Here is a 19396-nt window from a genome sequence, read left to right as displayed (position 1 = left end):
CTGACAGCACACAACATATTGTAAATGTCGAGCTGGTCCAACCAATGGCTGTAATAATTAGGTAATCATAATCAGAGGGTAACTCCTTAATTATCCCGATATTTTAGAGACACAACGGTTTTTAAAAGTTTGTTTAACCAAAACTTAAAATAACAATTTGTTCACCTTTTGGAGCTGGACTTTATTCCATGGCCCTTTGGTTTGTTTTTCTTGAAGTCGGTGGACAATCGAGCGGACACTGTCGAGTCTGGATGGCGTAACCAGTGGTTCGACCTCCTGTATCTTGTGAACCACCCGCTCCACATCCGACCTGCTCACATCAGACACAGTGAGACATGACCAGGCAGGTAGTGGAGTGATCATGAATTAACACCTCAACCTTCCTGACCACAGAAGTGATGGCTGTATCATGATACCTGAGAGCAGGGCAGAATGTCCATACTCACTGGGGTCCAAGATCGAGCAGGTCCACACAGCGGGTTTTCAACTTTCCTCCTTGCTCGTACTCGAAGGCAATACCTGAAGACATCAAACAATCTATGCACTGCTCCAACTGGTCAAAGGTTTCACTTGCGAGGGCAATACCTGAAGACATCAAACAATCTATGCACTGCTCCAACTGGTCAAAGGTTTCACTTGCTGCCTTAATGCCTCTAGGTTATCCTTTTTGTGCAGTTAAGCCCATAAATTATGTTAAACTTGATAGCTGTGAGGGAGAATGAAAAGGTTTCCTCCCCCCAGCCCCCCCCCCCGCCCCCGCCACAGGAAATACAAACATTGTAACTTGTAGGTCATTTTCTGTTTAGTTTCTAACCAATCACTCATTTTACATTAAATTAATATCAGTTAATCTGTTAATGGGGCTAATATTATATATACACACATATTGTCACATTCACCAACGGTTAACACAACCCCTGGATGGATGGACCGAAACAGGCTTTAACTCTCGAGGCTCTGTTCAATTATTGGCGGTAAATGCTTGCGCATACCTGTGGTGAATCATGAGGACCTTATCTATACATGTAAAACCGAAAAACACGGTCCGTGAAGCCATCCATCCGGCCGTCCATCCATCCGTCCATCCATCCATCCGTCCGTCTGTCCGTGAAGCCATATGATTACATGTCTATTATTACAAACCTACTGTTTGAATGCCGGTTGCATCCTGTCTACTAATAATGTACGTCTATTATTTACATATTGTTGGAATATACGTTTCAACTGCTGAGATCCCTTAGACCTTTGAAGACGCTTTAAGTCCCCCAAGACCCTTAAGACAACAAAGACCATTAAAGACTCAAAAGACCCAGAGGACCCAAAATAAACCAAAAACCCCAAAGACCAAAAAAGATCTTAAAGATGCAGAGGACTCAAAAGACCCCAAACACTCAAACAACCCAAAAGACCCCAAAGACCCAAAATATCTCAAAGACCATTAAAGACCCAGAGGACCCAAAAGACCTCGAAGACCCAAAAGTCCCCAAAGATCCAAAATACCCCGAAGATCCAACACACCCTGCAGACCCAAAATATGCCGAAGGCCCTTAAAGACCACAAGACCTCAAAGACCCAAGAGACACAGAGGACCCAAAATAACGCAAAGACACAAAAGACCCCAAATACCTCGAAGATATAAAATACACAAAAGGACCAAAAAATACCCCAAAGACCCAAAACACCCTGCAGACCCAAAAGACCCAAAAGACCATGAAGACCCTTAAAATCTCAAAAGACACTGAAGACCCAAATTACCTAAAAGACCACAAAGACCCAAAAGACCACAAAGACCCAAAAGACTTAAAAGACCACGAACACCCAAAATAATTTAGACACCTTTCGATCCCTTCACCCTTCCAAACTTGCATACCCTTTAAACCAGTGGTTCCCAACCTTTTTTGTGTTATGGCCTCCTTGGCTCCGAAGGCACATCCCCAGCACCCCTCTACCTTTCGCGAGGTTCAAGCAGCGGAGCGCGTGTAAGCAGGCTAGGTGTCTGGGGGCATGCCCCCCAGAAAAAATTTGATTTCTCGATGCTCTGTGGTGCATTCTGAGAGGTGTTTTTTTCTTTTAATTGGCTATTTTGTTTGTATGAGAATTGGTAAATTATTACACAGAAAATGGGGAATTCCAAGTAGCCAACATGAACATTTAGTTCCATAGTTTTTTTTCTGTTCCTTACTGGCTCCCAAATACGTCGTTTTTGGAAGAAGCAAACAAAGCAACGTCGCTCGAATGATGCATGTTTGATATGAGATTTTAATATTATCAGTAGCAACACTATGGACAGCATAAAATAGAACTGTCAAACATGAAAACAGTATGAAAAGGTTCCAAGTCAAGAATATGTGAAAACTAAAAACCTCTGTTGTGTCTGTATTTGACGCAATGTGTTATAATCTCACAAAAATAAACTCAATTCGACAACAACTCAGGTAACCAAAACTAGGGACGCGGTGCATGCGCCGTAAAGGTGAATGAAAAACTCAGTGGGATGGTTGAAATTGCATTTTAGCTACCAATTGGGGTATCCGTGGTTGAGTCACAGTCAGGGCACAGCAGAGGTCTTCTTCCACGTGGAGCCGATTACGCTGTTTCGATTTGATATTCAACAGCATGGAAAACCCCGCTTCGCAGAGATAGGTAGACGAGAATGGCAGAAGCACCCGGATAGCTATCTGGCTGATATTAGGGTAGCGACCCATTCCCACCCAAAACTCCATCAAGCTCTTCTCTTCGAATGTGTATTTGGCAAATGAATCGTTTCGGAGATCCAGGAATTCATCTTGCATTGCCTCCAGCATGCTTTCCACGCAAAGGTTGACGGAAAAAGGATTCCTCACAATTTTTGCCTCATTGTCGTCTAAATCAGGAAAATACTTGTGAAATTCTAGTTCCAGTGACTGCAGATGCTCAAGAATGTCATTTTTCAGTACGGGATTAAGCTCTTTTCCCATGCTGTCTTGCAATTCAGACATTCTTTTGAACATAGCAATGTTTCCTGTGTTCACTTTCCTGCGCCAGTTTTGGAGCTTGGCAACAAATCCTCTGAGATGATCGTGGAAAAGAATAATATTAGTCGCTCTTCCTTGGAGCTTGAGGTTCAGCTGGTTCTGCTGCTCGAAAATGTCAGCAAGATAAGCAAGTCGTTCGTTCCACAATTCTTCGTCGTAATGCTGCAGGAGGTCATGTTTCCCTTGAAGATTCAAGACATGTTTGACCTCCGCACGAAGTTCAAAGACGCGGTTCAGAACATTCCGGTTCCATTTCGAAAGCCAGCGTACAGCAGTATAGTACAGCAACGTTTCATGTTCCGCGTTCATGTCTTTGCACAGCTCCTTGAACATCCGGGTGTTGAGAACCCCTGCCTTGATGTAGTTAACAATCTTGATTACGACTTCAAGAACTTTCTTCAATGAGAGAGGGAGAGTCTTACAAGCCAGGGCGTAGCGATGAATCATACAGTGGGTTCCTTTCGCTTGTGGTGCCAGCATCTTCACTTTTGCTTGGAATCCGGATTTGGAACCAAGCATGGCAGGAGCACCGTCAGTACAGACACCGCATACATTCTCCCACTGAATTCCTCCCGCATCGAAGAATAACTTCATTTTTTCAATGACATCGTTCGCTTTTGTCGTTGTTTCCAGGGCACTGCAGAACAACAATTCTTCCTTGATATCATCTCCCTTGACATAGCGAACGAATGCCAGTAGATGGGCGCAGGAACTAACATCGGTCGATTCATCAAGTTTAAAAGAAAACAAGCCGAAAGGCGCCGCCTTAATCTCATTGATGATCTGTTGTTTCACATCTTCCGACATGTCACGGATACGACGCTGCACTGTGTTATTCGATAAAGACACCTGTTCAACTTTGTGAGCCTCTGCCTTGCCGAGAACCCGTTCGACAATGAGGGGGGTACAAGGCTTGATGAGTGTCTCCCCAATCGAGTGGGGTTTTTTCTTCTTTGCAATTTCAAGAGAAACTTCATAAGAAGCCTGGAGAGTTGCTACATTTTGTTGTTGAAAAGCTCCTCCCTCATCCAACTTCTGTCGCTTTAAATTTCTTTCATGCCGCTTGAAAAATTCGGGATCCTGCTTTGCATGTTGTGCGTGATTAGTCTCGAGGTGCAACTTCAACTTGGATGACCTCATGGATTCAGTACTCAAAACCTTGTGACACAGCACACATTGTGGTTTCTCTTGGCCAGACATGGTAATGGACGTGAATCCAAGCTTTATGTATTCGTCAAGATACTTTCTTTTTTTACTCCCAGGAGCCATAACGTCAAATCTGCAATAGGAAAAAAACAAAACAATATCAAAGTCAAAACAATATCTAAAAAAAACAAAACAATATTTAATTTTTAGTATGGTTCAAATTACCCATGGCCCCCCGAGAAATACACCATGGCCCCCAGGTTGGGAATCACGGTCCCAAAGGAAGCGGTTTAATTTAGAATTTTAAATCTATAATAATAATAATAATAATAATAATAATAATAATAATAATAATGAACCTCCTTTGGAGGCCATTGTTCCCCACAGAGCAGGGGTTTGGTTGGCCTTTTTCGGGCACCATGGTCCTCTTTTTGTAGCAATGTTTTATAGCCGGATGCCCTTCCTGCCACCAACCTTCTTTAGCTCTTTCACGAGCCTCGATCTTGTATACAACAAAAAATATATATATATATATACCTTGTTAGTCACCTTTTGTGACACACAGGGAATTACCAGTGAACTGGTACTCAATTTGCCGACCTCGGAAGGATGACAGGCTGAGTAAACCCCCCTCTGGTGTTAATTCAGTGATCAACCAGGATTCAAACCCAGTATCCTAGGATCCCAAGCCAGCACCCTAACCACTAAGCCAACACCAGGCTAATAATAATAATAATAATAATAATAATAATAATAATAATAATAATAATAATAATAATAATAATAATAATAATAATAATAATAATAATAATAATAATAATAATAATAGTCAGTGTGTGTGTGTGTGTCAGTGTGTGTGTGTCTTCTCCATAACACCAAAACCATGAAACATCAAGGCCCTGAAATTTGCATGCATACATATTTACCTCCAAGGTAGTGTAAGATTGAAAACAGGATGTTTCATTGCGTTAAAACACATTTTTTGAAGATAATTAACGGGGTAAGCATAACAAAAAAATCAAAATAAGCCTTACCAAAATGGTGGTCCGCCATATTGTTCGGTCTTCTAAGACATCGCTGGGTTCTGAGGCCACCATTTTGTATCGGACTATTGAAACGTGCTTTGGCTTGGAAACACTATCTACTCTCATGGACTAATTAATAATCAAAATGTGGATTCAGATTTGAGGAGCGGATCCTGTAGACTAAATAAGTATCGAAATCTGGAGTGAAATCTGAAACATTTAACATTAGCAATTTTTATTACCAAGTTTATTTATGTAAGCAAGGCTGTTCTCCTCCTTCTGTACTGTCATCTAAATTAACACCTCCATATGATAGGGTGTTTTTTCAAGTTGCAAAATGCTTCAACTTTATTCCCATTTGTCATAATTACATTATTGTGATTGTAAAGAAAGAATACAGAGAAACAGCGGAAACAAAGCATTAGCACTTCTTCTTCTTCTTCTTAAAAGCATGACAGTGAAACTCAGCAACTTATGAGATTGCCAAAACATCGATGTAAAAAATAAAAAATTGTTTTTGGCAACATACACCACCCAGATTTTCTTCAAACTCAACGAGAAACTTTTTATTCAAGCCAAAAAGCATTACGAAGAAAGTCTGCTTCTGATCATTTATTCTTCAACTGCCGAAAGCATTGCAGAGAAACTAAGCGATAGATTACCTCAACTCTAAAGGCTCCTTTGTTCACCGCTGTCATGTCTGAGCGCATGGCGTATCTAGAGCCTCGCGGCTCTGAAAACACCCCAGAACTTAAAAAGAAGATGAAGAAGATCCCTCCTCCTCCATATTCAGCAAAGCGACGGGCAGTATTTTGAGAGAGGCCTGCAGTGCCAGCCCCATTGTATTCACACCTCGGATTAAACAATGCATACATGGCAAGTTGGAGGCGACGGAAAACGGTTTGGTAAGAATTGAAAGCAGGCCCCCACCCCTCTCTTCTCTTCTCTTTTCTCATCTCTTCTCTCTCTCCCCTTCCCCCTCCCCCCTCTCCCATTTCCCTCCTCGGACCACCCCTCTCTCCAGGAGTGCACAGTATAGCGACATGTGGTGAGGCTTCAATCTCCCTCCCCCTCCCCACCCCTCAACCCCCCGCTCCTTTCTCACTCCACTCTCTTTCCCTTACCCTCTCTCTTCCCCACACCTTCGCCAAAATCGAATCAATAGAATCAAAACCTTATGAATATGACGTCACACACCCTTAGAAATGGAAGCGCCCCCTCTCAGAGGGCAAGCCATACTGCTCGAACTACACAATGCAAATCCTGAGCAGTGCCCCATTCATGAGCAGATTCCACCTGTTGGAGGGACTGAAACCCAAACGGAACTGTCTTTCAGAGACATTTGTGCACTGGAAAAAAACGTGGAGGAATTACAGAAGGACAATATTGCCCTCAGAACTCAAGTGTGTGACCTGGAAGAAAAGGTAAGAGCAACAGGTCTGCAGGAAGAACACTTTCAGAACAACGATGGAAAACTCCGATTTTACACGGGAATTCCTTGTTGGGCAATTTTTTTGCCACTCTTCACGTTTACATCACGTGCTCTCCCAACGTGTAAAAAACTCACAAAGTTTGCTCAAGTGCGAATGTTCCTCATGAAGTTGCGATTGAACATTTTTGACGAGGACCGAGCTTACAGATTCGGAGTCAGCCAGTCAACTGCTTCACGAAACTTCCACCGCGTTCTTGATGTAATGATTTGTAAAGACTCAGTCGCTGATACACTGGCCCAGTCGTGACGCTCTACGTCTCAGTGTGCCGTCATCGTTCAGGAAATTTTTCAGGAAATGTGCAGTTATTATTGACTGCACTGAAGTGTTTATGGAGCAGCCGTCCGATTTACTGGCAAGGGCACAAGTGTGGAGCAACTACAAGCACCAGTCAACTGTAAAGTTTCTAATTGGTATAACACCACAGGGCTCAATATGCTTCCTCAGCAAGTGTTGGGGAGGAAGGGCAACAGACACTGAGATAACGGAAAACAGTGACCTTGAAGGAGTCCGGGCTCCAACAGAATACGGACAAAAGGATGGCAAGGCACAAACTCGGCCGAGAAGATATTTATTCGTAAAACCAACTCGGGAACACTGAAAAGCCCGTTTATCGGGCTGCATTATAAAGCACAACCAGAAACCGAAACCGAAAGCCACGCCTCTCAAGCGAGGCGTGCTTCGGTGGTCACGTGATCGACAGGTGTAGCTGATTATACCCGCACGCGCGGCACGCTTTGGTGGTCACGTGACCAGCCACTCTGGCGCCGCGGATCCCCGCCGGTGATGTCACCGGCTGGAGCAAGGAGATTCTGATGCTGGTCTTGCTTGGGGGACCCATGGGTCGCTACACACACCCCCCCAGAATGGACTTGGTCCAGGGAGGTCAACCTGAGGGGGGTCCGGATGACCCGACCGAAACGACCCCTGGCCAGTCGCGGGGGGGGGGGGGGGGGGTCCGGTGTGGTGGCGGGTGGTCGGACAGGGGGTGCAGGCAGGGGGGGTCCGGTGTGGTGGTGGGTGGTCGGACAGGGGTGCAGGACGGGGGGCGGCCGAGGGGCCGGGCAAGTCCTCGGGGGAGGCTGCCGAGGGGCCGGGCAAGTCCTCGGGGGAGGCTGCCGAGGTTCCTCGCGGGCCTCCCGAGGTTGCAGTGCGCGGGGGCAGTGCCGAGAAGGCTCGAGCGGTGCACGCGAAAAGCGGGTGAGCCAACCGAGGGGCTGGTCCAGGCCTCGGGGGAGGCTGCCGAGGATCCTCGCGGGCTTCCCGAGGTTGCAGGGTCGGAGAAGTAGTTGCGGTTGTAGCTGTAGGTGCGCGAGGGTGACGAAGCGGGCGTGCCGTGAACGTCAGTGCGCGCGAAGATGACGAAGCAGCCGTTCTGCCAACGTCAGTGCGCGCGAAGGTGATGAAGCAGCCGTGCTGCCGACGTCAGTGCGCACGAAGGTGACGAAGCAGCCGTGCCTTCGGAGGGTCTTGGAATAGCTTCGCCCCTCCGGTCGTAGAGGAGGAGCCGAGCGCGGTGCGCAAACCTCATAGTCATGGCCGTCGTCGTTTCCGAAACTCCGGCATTTCGAAACCGCGTTCGAAACTGCGCTCGAAGCCGTGCGGGAGAAGCCGGCGTCACCAGCTTAGGTGGCTTCCCTGGCTAGGGTGTGCTTGCCGTGTCCGTTCGCAGCCCCCGCATCCGTGCGGGGGCAGTCGGGGTTGCGTGTTCAAATTCGGGGTCAACAGTGAAGGAGTCCGGGCTCCAGCAGAATACGGACAAAAGGATGGCAAGGTAGTGTAGCAGCATAGCAAACCTGTTGTGCATTTTGTGATACAAGCACCAAATTTGGCACAAATGTACATTAATATGTTGCGAACATTTTCAGATATTGGGCCACTTGAAATTCCGTAATTTTTATTTTCAAATTTTTTCAAATTTCGTAATTTCAAATTTTTCGGGTGACACCGTCACAATTTCGGTCTTCGAGGCCGGCCGATATAGTGGGGCGGCTTAGCCCAAATATTCAAAAGAATTGTGCATTTTGTGATACAAGCACCAAATTTGGCACAAATGTACATTAATATTGTTACAGACGTGGCTTGGATGTTATTTACCGAGCGGTTTTATGGTATGACCACGTCTGCACAAGTTACCCGATTGTGCCCGAACGTTGACTAGTCGCGCTATGCTGGCTCAATAAGAAAAAGAAGACACCCGGCTGGATTACAATAACACAATACGACACCAGGGGTTCAGTTCTCAAGACCTCCGGAGGAGGTTATATTAAGGCGGAAGGTTAGATTACAACTACAAGAGGGACAGCATAGAAAGACAAGCACTTAGACACAATCTTATATTATTCCCAACAGACGACAGATAAACGGGACAAAATGCTGACTCACACGGGGATTGATGGCAAGGAAAGGCAGGTAGCGATGGCTCCAGGTGCACCTGGGCTCAAAGGTCAGAATCGACTCGGTCCGGTCCAGAGATGCGGGGAGGTCGCAGCGCTCGGATGGCGTCTTGTCTGCTCAAGCTGGGGGCGCATCTGACTCAGCGCTCGCAGGTGGCTTTCCTTCTCCAAGCTGGGTGCGCATCTCTCGTCACATCCGGCGCGGGGCCGCGTATATCCGGCGGGGAGTGACACGCCCTCGGCTCGTTAGCTCCGCCTCGTGGAATCGGCACGTTGCTTCTCATTGGGTGCGTGCGGGGGGTTTACCAGGCTCCGCCCTTGACGAGGAGCTGACAAGGAGCCCCTTCGTGGTAACCCCGTGGAGCGCATGGTCTGGAGCTAATCGAGCCGGTGGGAGGACGCATCCTCCCCCGCTCCGCCGCCATCTCCTCTGTTGTTGTTGTAATTGTTGGGGAAGAAGATGGAAGGAGGTATGGGAAAGGTCCTAAACTCACTACTGATGCCATATAATCACATTCTGGTGCAACGAAGAGTCATAATTAATGGAGACGAGGCCTTAACTGACATAGAATAAGAATAACTAGGAAGATGTCCGAAAGTTGTCTACGTGTGGTGCGGTGGACCTGGGCACGACATTTAATGGGGGAATAAGGGGAAGGTCGGCTCTACTGATTGTTATTTACATGCAATGGGACTAGGGAATGGGGGATTGGGGAAAGTTGGGGAGTATTGGAGAAAATAGGGGAATATTTACAAGCGGATATGGAGGCCAAATTCCATATTCGCAACATTGCACCCTTCTCTACCCTCGGGGCGTCCCGACCCGATAAATTTTTACCTACTTTAGTGTGGCACGCAATGTAGTTCCCTCTACCATTAACTCTACCCTGAGTGCGACAGTTTTACAGATATTCACAAATGAGTAAATATGTCCCCCTGCGACGTTGCACCCTTCTCCTCACAGAAACACACCCACAGGATAACCGAATCCGGAAAGAATCCTCAAACTAAACATACAGCCGGTAGGGAGCATTATTTACAAGACTACGCTGCTATTTACACTACGATCCAGGACCTGTTTTTGGAGGGACACATGCAGATGTTATGCATAGAGAGAGCGCGCATGCCAACATCGATACACCAACCCACGAGTGCTCTGTGGCCGACGGCCTTTAATAACGTGCAGAGCACCCTTCCCGAGCATCAACAGCACCACCCCACCACCAATCGGTGCAGTCACCATTGTTCATTGGAATAAAAATAAATTCGACAACCCCTAACCCTGCAGGTGTCTCTTGCTCTTCTTGTGGTGCACTTGGTGTTAACTAAAAGTGGTTCACCTGTATGGCATAGGTGCCACGTTGACCCATAGGTCCATCCCCGGGTGGTGCTTGGCCGCAAACGAACTGCGGTCCATTGTGGGTGGCCACAAACATTGCGGTCCATATGGTGTATCGATCCCGGCAGCAAACAGCGAAAGTGCAGGCCCACAACTGCGCAGCCAGCACCTCTCTCCTCTCTCTCTACCCCAAAGCCAGATCCTCGGAGGTGGGAGACAAAAGAAGCAGACAAGTGAGTAAGGTGGTAAGGGCGCAAAAGTGCACGCAATGTAAGGTGATGCACACTGGGGGCACATGGGAACCAGGTGAGACAGGTACGTTCCTATCGTACGCCCCCCCCCCCACCAGGTAACCTACATGGCCCCTCCCTTACCCCTTACTGTATCCACAAAACACAACACTACCCATAAACATCTACTTTACAAATCGACAAACATCCCTACTGTCTTCCCCGTTCCTCCCATAAACCAAATTCGTCTTCTCTCCCTCCTAACCAATCAAATTTGCCATTTTCAACTCTCATCAAAATTTGCCATCTCCAACTGCACATCAAAATTTGCCATCACCAATTCATCATCAGTCCCTCCTAAGGAGGGAGAGATGGAATCACCCCAATGTCTCATCCACGTCGTGATGCGTCTCACAAATCCAACAGCAATTCTCATTTCCTGCACAAAACAAAGAAAACACAGGTGTGGAGTCATCATCATCACCACAGGTAAGTGGCTGCGTATGGTGCGACAGGTTCTTCAATCCTAACTATTTCCTAAATGACTTTAACAACTTTACACTACCCGGGGTCTTCCTCCGGCCAAACCATTGGCCCTCTTACACTATGGGTTCTAAAAACCAATTCCCATTGGCCAAACTGTGGTGCTCTTCAATTTGGGGTCTCACTCCCCCGATTCATCTCCCGGTGCCCTCGTACAATTTCTGGGCTGTGGCGTGTACCTCTCCCAGTGGGTCTACCCACCTGCACCCCTCCACCACTGCAGTTGCCTCCGAGCTTACCTGCTCCTTATCCTAACCTATCTACCTGGGGAAGGCCCTCTGGCGCTCTCCCCACTCCGTGCCCTCTCTGGCACTGGGCTGCCCGATCCACACCCGGGATCCTCAGGCACCCACTCACAACTACCGGCTCCCAGAGCCCACCTGCGGCCTCACCTGGCCGACATCCTCACAGTGGTGGAGTGCCCAACCAACTACACACACTAACAGGCTACACGCCCAGCCATTTCCACAACACTAATGCACCCATCCAAGTACCATTCTGTCACCCGCACCACAGATGCCAATATCCAACCACAATTTACCTGTACCCTCTACCTAACACTTACACTACCCGCCCCGGGTACTCGTGAAAGGGGGTCCACTCTTCCCCCATCCACACCTTCGCACCATGCACACCACTCCGTACCACTTACTCCAGCTCTCTCCACACACCTGTACTTGCACACCTGTGCTCTCACACCTGGTGCCACCTGCACCCTTCTCTCCCCAAGCGCATTCGCGCTGATCCACAACACCCACTACTCACACACTGCTCCACACACCTGTCCAGTTGCACACCTGTGCAATCACACCTGTTCAATCCTCACACACACGGCATCATCTCAGCTAACTACTCCCTTCTGAAACTTGCGCTTCCCAGTCGTCCCTTTAAACTATTGCGCTCCCACGTCATTATCATCCACACTAATCTACCTGCGTCCCCACTACAGGTATCAGTCACTAACTAACCTTAACGTTACCTAAGGTCATCTTCTCTAGATCCCTACACACAATATCCTAACCCACCCGGGCTAGTTTTCACTGCCATACACCCCATAAGCTATTGCGCATTTGCCCCCCTCATGGGAAGGATGGTGGATTTGCCATCCCACCACATCGGGGGTCTCTCACTACCAATTTTGCACATCAAATTGCAACAAATTAAAAATTTGCCAATCATCTGCCAATCACTGTACCATTACCAATCATCACTCTGCCAATCCTTTGCCAATCATCAAATTTTGCTTTTCTCTAATTTTGGGTCCAAAACACTAACCTCATCACCCAGTCGACTCACTAATACCTCTCGGTGCGCCAATTCCTGTCCAAAGCCCGGCTTCGTAAAGCCAAACAATGGATGCTGGTTGTTCTGTGCCAGCGGCTGGATGCGTCCGGCACTCGGTGCAGGGACGGGGGCTTACCCGGGCCGAGATCCCACGCATCACCTCGGCGTGGAGCCATCCAATGTCCCGATCTCGACCTGCCGGCACGTCTCAACACAACGCGGTCGCCATAACGACCCTTCCTATCGGGCTGCCAGCTCCGCCTAGTGGAGCACGGACGCGGCCGTTCAAAGCGAGGCCCAGCACGCACCGAGGGCCTGACTCGGCTATAAGTCGTTCTAAACTCTACCCCGTCTAACGTCGATGCTTCACCTGCATGCTTACATCCCGCAGCCCGTTCCTTGCTCACACATCCAGCCGTGCCCATGCTCCTCGTACCTTTCCTTACACACCCAGGTACCCTCATTCCACTCACAGCCTTGGTCACACACCTGACCACCGAACACTTTGGCACACATTCGTTGCTCGCACACCTCACCAATACACCGCTTCGCACCCCCTCCTCGGTCACCTCCTCTGTGACAATCACAGGTGTGCCCTCATTCGCACACCCAACCACGTGCCTCACCACCAATTCCAGCGTGCATTCCCACTCACGCTCTACCATTCCAGGTGTGCATCCTTCCATCCCAGGTGTACATCCTCGCTCACCTGTCACAACTAACTCACGCTCCTTGTCACTCCCACTACTCGCACCTCCATTATTGACAGCGCACTCACCCTTACTCTTGACAGCGCACTCTTTCCTCATGCACCTGTCCGTCACACACCTTTCTCGCGCACACTCTCCCGTTACACCCTCTGTAACACTCACCACAGGTGTGCATTCTTCCTTGCCTTTGACAGCGCACTCTTTCCCCATGCACCTGTCCGTCACACACCTTTCTCGCGCACACTCTCCCGTTACACCCTCTGTAACACTCACCACAGGTGGACACTCTTCCTTACTTCTGACAGCGCACTCTTTCCTCATGCACCTGTCCGTCACACACCTTTCTCGCGCACACTCTCCCGTTACACCCTCTGTAACACTCACCACAGGTGGACACTCTTCCTTACTTCTGACAGCGCACTCTTTCCTCATGCACCTGTCCGTCACACACCTTTCTCGCGCACACTCTTGCGTTACACCCTCTGTAACACTCCCCACAGGTGTGCATTCTTCCTTGCCTTTGACAGCGCACTCTTTCCTCAGGCACCTGTCCGTTACACACCTTTCTCGCGCACACTCTTGCGTTACACCCTCTGTAACACTCCCCACAGGTGTGCATTCTTCCTTGCCTTTGACAGCGCACTCTTTCCTCAGGCACCTGTCCGTGACACACCTTTCTCGCGCACACTCTCCCGTCACACCCTCTGTAACACTCACCACACCGCGCTTCCATGTGCTCCCTCGCACACGCGCTACGACCGACTCACTCTCGCCAACACCCTCACTCCTTGGCACGCACTTTTTCCTCACACACCCCAGAGTCGGATTTTCTCGCACACCTCCTTTTTCGCACACCAGACCTGTCGCACACTTCACCAACGGCCTCTCACGAACACCCGGGTCTATCTCGACCCCCAAGCCTCTTAAATCACCTGGCGCATCATACGCACGACCATATTGGTCACCACTTACACCGGGTCCTCTTCCTCTTCGCTTCTCCTCCATCACCTGCGAATCCCTCATCCGGTTAATGAGCACATCATCACGATCCAAACACAGACTTTGGACCAATTCTTTTATCTCCTCTTTTATCTCTTTCTTATCCCCTCTCCGTCGCTTCTTAATTTCGCTCATCCCTTCTTCCACTTCTTCTAGTTTCTGCTTCACCTCTTTCATTCCCCGGTACGTCTCCTCAAGCTCGTCCTCCAAGGCTACCTTGACCGTTTCCAGGTGCGTCCTCACCTGCCGGTCCTTCGTCTCCATTACCTCTATCACCTCGTCCAACCTCGTTGTCAGTCCCTCACGTACCGTCTGACACTGCCTCTTTGTCGCTATCAAGTCGTTTTTTATGTCGTTTTGTGTCGCTTTTACCCTCCTAATACCGCAGTGTTCCTTTGAACCTGCTCCACTAACTCCGTTTGTCCCACCGTCAGCTGCTCCACCTCCTGCGTCAGGTCCTCTATGCCCCCTTGTAACTTTACAGTCCCCTTTCTCACCTCTTTCTCCATGCGCTCCTTACAGTGCCTCACCTCCTCGCGCACTCCTCCGACCTCCTCACTCACTCCTCTTCTGATCTCCTCTCCCATCACTTGCATCTCCTGCCCAGATGCCACCCTCATCTGCTCCATTTCCTCCCTGTGAGCATCCAGTTTGGTTTCTACCCCCATTCTGACCCCCTCTATCTGCTGCTCCATTTGTTTAACTTCCCTTTCCGCTTGGTCCCTCATGTACCTCAATTTGCCTTCCATACTGTTTTCTAACCCCTCTAACCCATTTTTCACTCCCTCTATCTGATTCTCCTGGGCAGCCATTCTATTTTCTACCCCCATTAACCCATTTTTCACTTCTTTTATCCCGTTGTCTAACCCCTCAAAATTATTGTCTATCTTCCCGGTGGAAGGAGGTAATGTTTTGATCCCAGCTTGTCTGTATGTCTGTTTGTCTGTTAGTCCACAAAATTCCAGACAAAGCTTGTAGTAGTGGTAGTTGTAGTGGTAGTGGTGATAACAGAAATTGTTATATAGAACTGAACTTATATTATTATTATATGCAGAAAATAACTTCATTTCTATATGCCCTGCAGTGGACAGGTTAATTGGTTTATGCACTGAAGGGGTCACCCTGGTGTGCACTGCTGTGTTCTGCCTCACTGAGTTGTTCAGGTATGATGTACTCAGCACAAGCTTCCGGTCGGCCCGGAGGTGGGGGTGCGGGGCCTGTCACGGAACGTCAAAACAAACGGCCTGCCGGGGCCGCCCAAAAGTCGGGCGTGAGGGGCGCGTCCACTAATGGAACGCCTCTCGCTTCCCAGATCGAGGGCCACGTGGTCAGGAGAACCTCGTCCCTTCCGGTCACACTTTGCCTATCGGCCGGCCTCGAAGACCGAAATTGTGACGGTGTCACCCGAAAAATTTGAAATTACGAAATTTGAAAAAATTTGAAAATAAAAATTACGGAATTTCAAGTGGCCCAATATCTGAAAATGTTCGCAACATATTAATGTACATTTGTGCCAAATTTGGTGCTTGTATCACAAAATGCACAATTCTTTTGAATATTTGGGCTAAGCCGCCCCACTAAGGCACAAACTCGTCCGAGAAGATATTTATTCGTAAAACCAACTCGGGAACACTGAAAAGCCCGTTTATCGGGCTGCCTTATAAAGCACAACCAGAAACCGAAACCGAAAGCCACGCCTCTCAAGCGAGGCGTGCTTCGGTGGTCACGTGATCGACAGGTGTAGCTGATTATACCCGCACGCACGGCACGCTTTGGTGGTCCCGTGACCAGCCACTCTGGCGCCGCGGATCCCCGCCGGTGACGTCACCGGCTGGAGCAAGGAGATTCTGATGCTGGTCTTGCTTGGGGGACCCATGGGTCGCTACAACCTCATGAATAAACTGATGCCAGGGGATCTTGTGCTTGCCGATCGTGGTTTTTTTGTTGATGAATACTGTGGAATGGCGATGGCCGAGGTGAAGGTGCCCCCATTCACCAAGGGAAAGAAGCAACTTGAAAAAGTAGAAGTTGACTGGAGCAGAGAACTTTCTTGTGTTCGGATCCATGTTGAACGGGTAATTGGAATGGTGAAACAAAAATATACTGTACTCCAAAATCGCATTCCCATCACACTGATATATGATGGGACATCGCCAGAAGCAACTGTGAACACAATCGTACAAGTTGCGTGTGCTCTCGTAAATCTTTGTCCAGGAGTAGTTCCTATGGACTGATTATCATGGAAGTGTTATTTTATGGATCAACAGCCTTTTATGGCCTTATTGGTGATACACATTGTTAAATACGCACATGAAACAAAACAAAATGACAAGTAACATAAAGTTGCAGCAGTTTTATTGTCACAGTTGCGTCAGCTTCAAAACATGTGTACACATATCATGTGCAGCTTCATTTATTGTTCACAGAAAATATGTCGTGTATAAATTTCTACAGAAACATTTCAAACATTACTATATCCATTGTTACTTCACCAAAAAAGAATTTTTATGATTCATTCACCATGTGCAATTAGTTGACGCAGTTATTTGACGCAATTAGTTGACGCAATTAGTTGACGCAATGAGTTGCGATCGCAGTTGACTCACACAAGAACGCGTCGTCAGGGCCTTCGTTTGCCCTCTAAGATGGCGTCGCGATTGGTTGTTAGGTGCTTCGTGACGTCAATGCATAAAGTCAATTCGTTCTGGCCACACACCCAACCTGTCTACCAAGTAATTGATGTGATGTTTGTCAAGACTCAGTCGCTGATACACTGGCCCAGTCGTGACGCTCTACGTCTCCACATAATGATCTTTCCTGGGAAAACCACATTTCAAATCTGGCCTCCAAAGCCAGTCGCCGACTGGGCATCCTCCGTCGTGCGAAGTCCTTCCTCGGCACACCTGAGCATGAGCTCCTCACCACATACAAGGCTTTCATCCGCAGCTCAATGGAATACTGCTCTCCCCTCTGGGCCGGTGCTCCTGCCTCACACCTAGCTCGGCTTCACGCTGATGAAACCAAAGCTTTCAGAATCATTGGAATCTCCCGCGATGAAGCGAACTCCAAGGGCCTCTCACTCAGTGGTGTAGTCTAGTTTTTTGTAGTGGGTATACTGTGATTTTTCCCTTCCAGCCTCATAGTCACCCGTCCCAGAGCGACGCGCCCCGGAGCGACACCCGTCCTGAAGCGACACCCCATAAGCACCACCACACCGCACTCACTAATGCATACAGTATGCATCTACACGTAATCGAGAGCATTCTGAAAGACTGGTTATGTGTTATCAACATCAATTTATTTTCAATTTTTTAGCAACAAGACTCAGCCAGGTAAGAGCTATTTAGCTTAGATGTTATGTGAATGTGTTAACAAATAAAGGTTGAAAAGGCACTTAACATCATGAAAGTATCCATACTGGGTTCACTGTGTTAGTCCACAAGCCCGGGAAAAAGGATGGAACACTAACAGACAGCCCAGCTCCTGTTCCACCTGGTTTGCTGGCAGTGTGCTTGGGGTGGGGTAAGAAGGGGAGGGTGGGTAGCCTGGTAGTCTACAAAGCTTTCCAAATATGTTTGTAGTTGTACTCGGGCATCTGAGGTGTGCATTGCACAATAAAATATTTATATAGCGCATTTTATGAATGAAAGTGTGAAAGTTCTGTCACGAAACGATGTTGTTACGTATCCTCGCGCATTTTAAAGTAGGTATAGGGAAATCCTGGACCTTTCTTAGTGGGTATACGGCGTATACCTGCGTATCACGTAGACTACACCACTGCTCTCACTCACACCGCAGGCAGGTTGGTGGTCTTTCCGTCTTCTACCGACTCCTCTCTGGCCTTGCCCCCCCCCCCCCCAGCTCTCTCTGGGCTCTGTCCCGCAAATATTCCTACAGGTCGCACAAGATCTGCCTGCAACCCTCTTATGGTCAAACTGCCAAAATCTAGACTCTCTGCTCACCTTCACTCCTTCATTCCTCTTTTCTCCCGCCTCTGGAACAAACTCCCTCATTCTCTTCAATCCCACTCCTCCCTCCAGGTCTTTAAAACAGCTGTTCACCACCATCTCTTATCCTCCCCCATTTAAAACCTTGATCTTTTCTACCCCCGCTAATTTCACCCCAATTCCACTTTTTTGAAATACCAACTTCTGTCCTGGAAGTCCTTGGTGTCCTTGTGTTTTATACTTGTCCCCCCCCCCCCCCCCACGCCTCCTCCCTCCAAGCCCTCTCCCTCCCACACATCTCCCTGCTCTCAAATGTTGTGTTTGTGTGCTTCCCCTTCTCTCCCCATCTTGTCTCCCGCTCCCTCTTTTTAAGTATTTTGTTTGTCTGGTTGATTTGTTTGTGAAGTAAATGTTAGCTCTTTCACGAGCCTCGATTTTGTATACAAAAAAAAAAGAAAAAAAAAAGTCACACAGACAAACAGAAAGGGGTGAAAACATACCGTCCATAATAGCCACACACACACACACACACACACACACACACACACACACACACACACACACACACACACACACACACACACACACACACACACACACACACACACACACACATATATATATATATATATATATATATATATATATATATATATATATATATATATATATATATATACATGTTTGACTAAATAATGATGTTACCTGGCGGGTAATAACGAAGCAAGAAACGTTTGAGTCTCATCTCGAGTGAGAAGAACTTGGCGTGTCAGCGGCGACAGGTTGCTTAGCAACGACGTTACGAAACATTTATCCGTTCCTGATTTATTCACAGAGCACGTGATTCAATCAATCGTCACTTCCGCTCACGGTGGATTTTCGTGAGGAAATTTATCTGTTTGCCTGTGTTCCCTCCCTTAACTGTTGTAAGGTTTCATGCTTTTGAAAAAAAATTGTTATTTTACAGATTTGCTTTAAGCCACGAGAGGGCGACATTTACTCATTCGGAATATAACCCGGATGTTCGGAGTGAGGCGTTTATTGCGTGCGTACGTAATAAACAGATGACCGCAAATGTGGGTTTCCTGGAAAGACTCGGTGTCTTTAGAGCGTCAGTTCTGAATGTGGGAAGTCCGCAGTTGGAACCGCAGGCGAGTCATACGAAAGCCTTTAATAAATGTTACGTGCTGCTTCCTTGCTTTCCTCTCAGCATTTAAAATGGATAGTATAGAGATCGACTATAGAGCATGGACAAACAGCCATAGGTAGGCAA

General features: G+C 47.9%; 2 protein-coding genes across 3 annotated transcripts in view; both read right to left on the bottom strand.

The window, feature by feature from the left end:
- LOC137438373 (fibronectin type III domain-containing protein 3B) overlaps positions 1–10515 on the bottom strand; it is a 320604-nt gene extending 310089 nt beyond the window's left edge. Inside the window, exon 1 of the mRNA XM_078767595.1 lies at positions 10412–10515. The gene's annotated coding sequence lies outside the window, so the exon portion shown is untranslated. The remainder of the gene's footprint in view (positions 1–10411) is intronic.
- DAW1 (dynein assembly factor with WD repeats 1) overlaps positions 1–18974 on the bottom strand; it is a 52159-nt gene extending 33185 nt beyond the window's left edge. Inside the window, exons 1-3 of one of the 2 annotated variants that reach the window (XM_068134484.2) lie at positions 18829–18974; positions 447–519; positions 166–310 (exon numbers count right to left, since the gene is read on the bottom strand). In XM_068134484.2, coding sequence (XP_067990585.1) covers positions 166–310; positions 447–519; positions 18829–18868 — 258 coding nt within the window. In that variant the 5' untranslated portion in view covers positions 18869–18974. The remainder of the gene's footprint in view (positions 1–165; positions 311–446; positions 520–18828) is intronic. The other variant, XM_068134485.2, reaches the window with a different exon arrangement.
- Between the last annotated feature and the right edge of the window lie 422 nt (positions 18975–19396).

This window comes from Myxine glutinosa, chromosome 13 (genome assembly GCF_964187855.1).
Source record: "Myxine glutinosa chromosome 13, kmMyxGlut1.1, whole genome shotgun sequence".
Taxonomy (NCBI): Eukaryota; Metazoa; Chordata; class Myxini; order Myxiniformes; family Myxinidae; genus Myxine; species Myxine glutinosa.
Note: the sequence above shows the minus strand (reverse complement) of the source record. Positions and strands in the feature narration are given on the sequence as shown.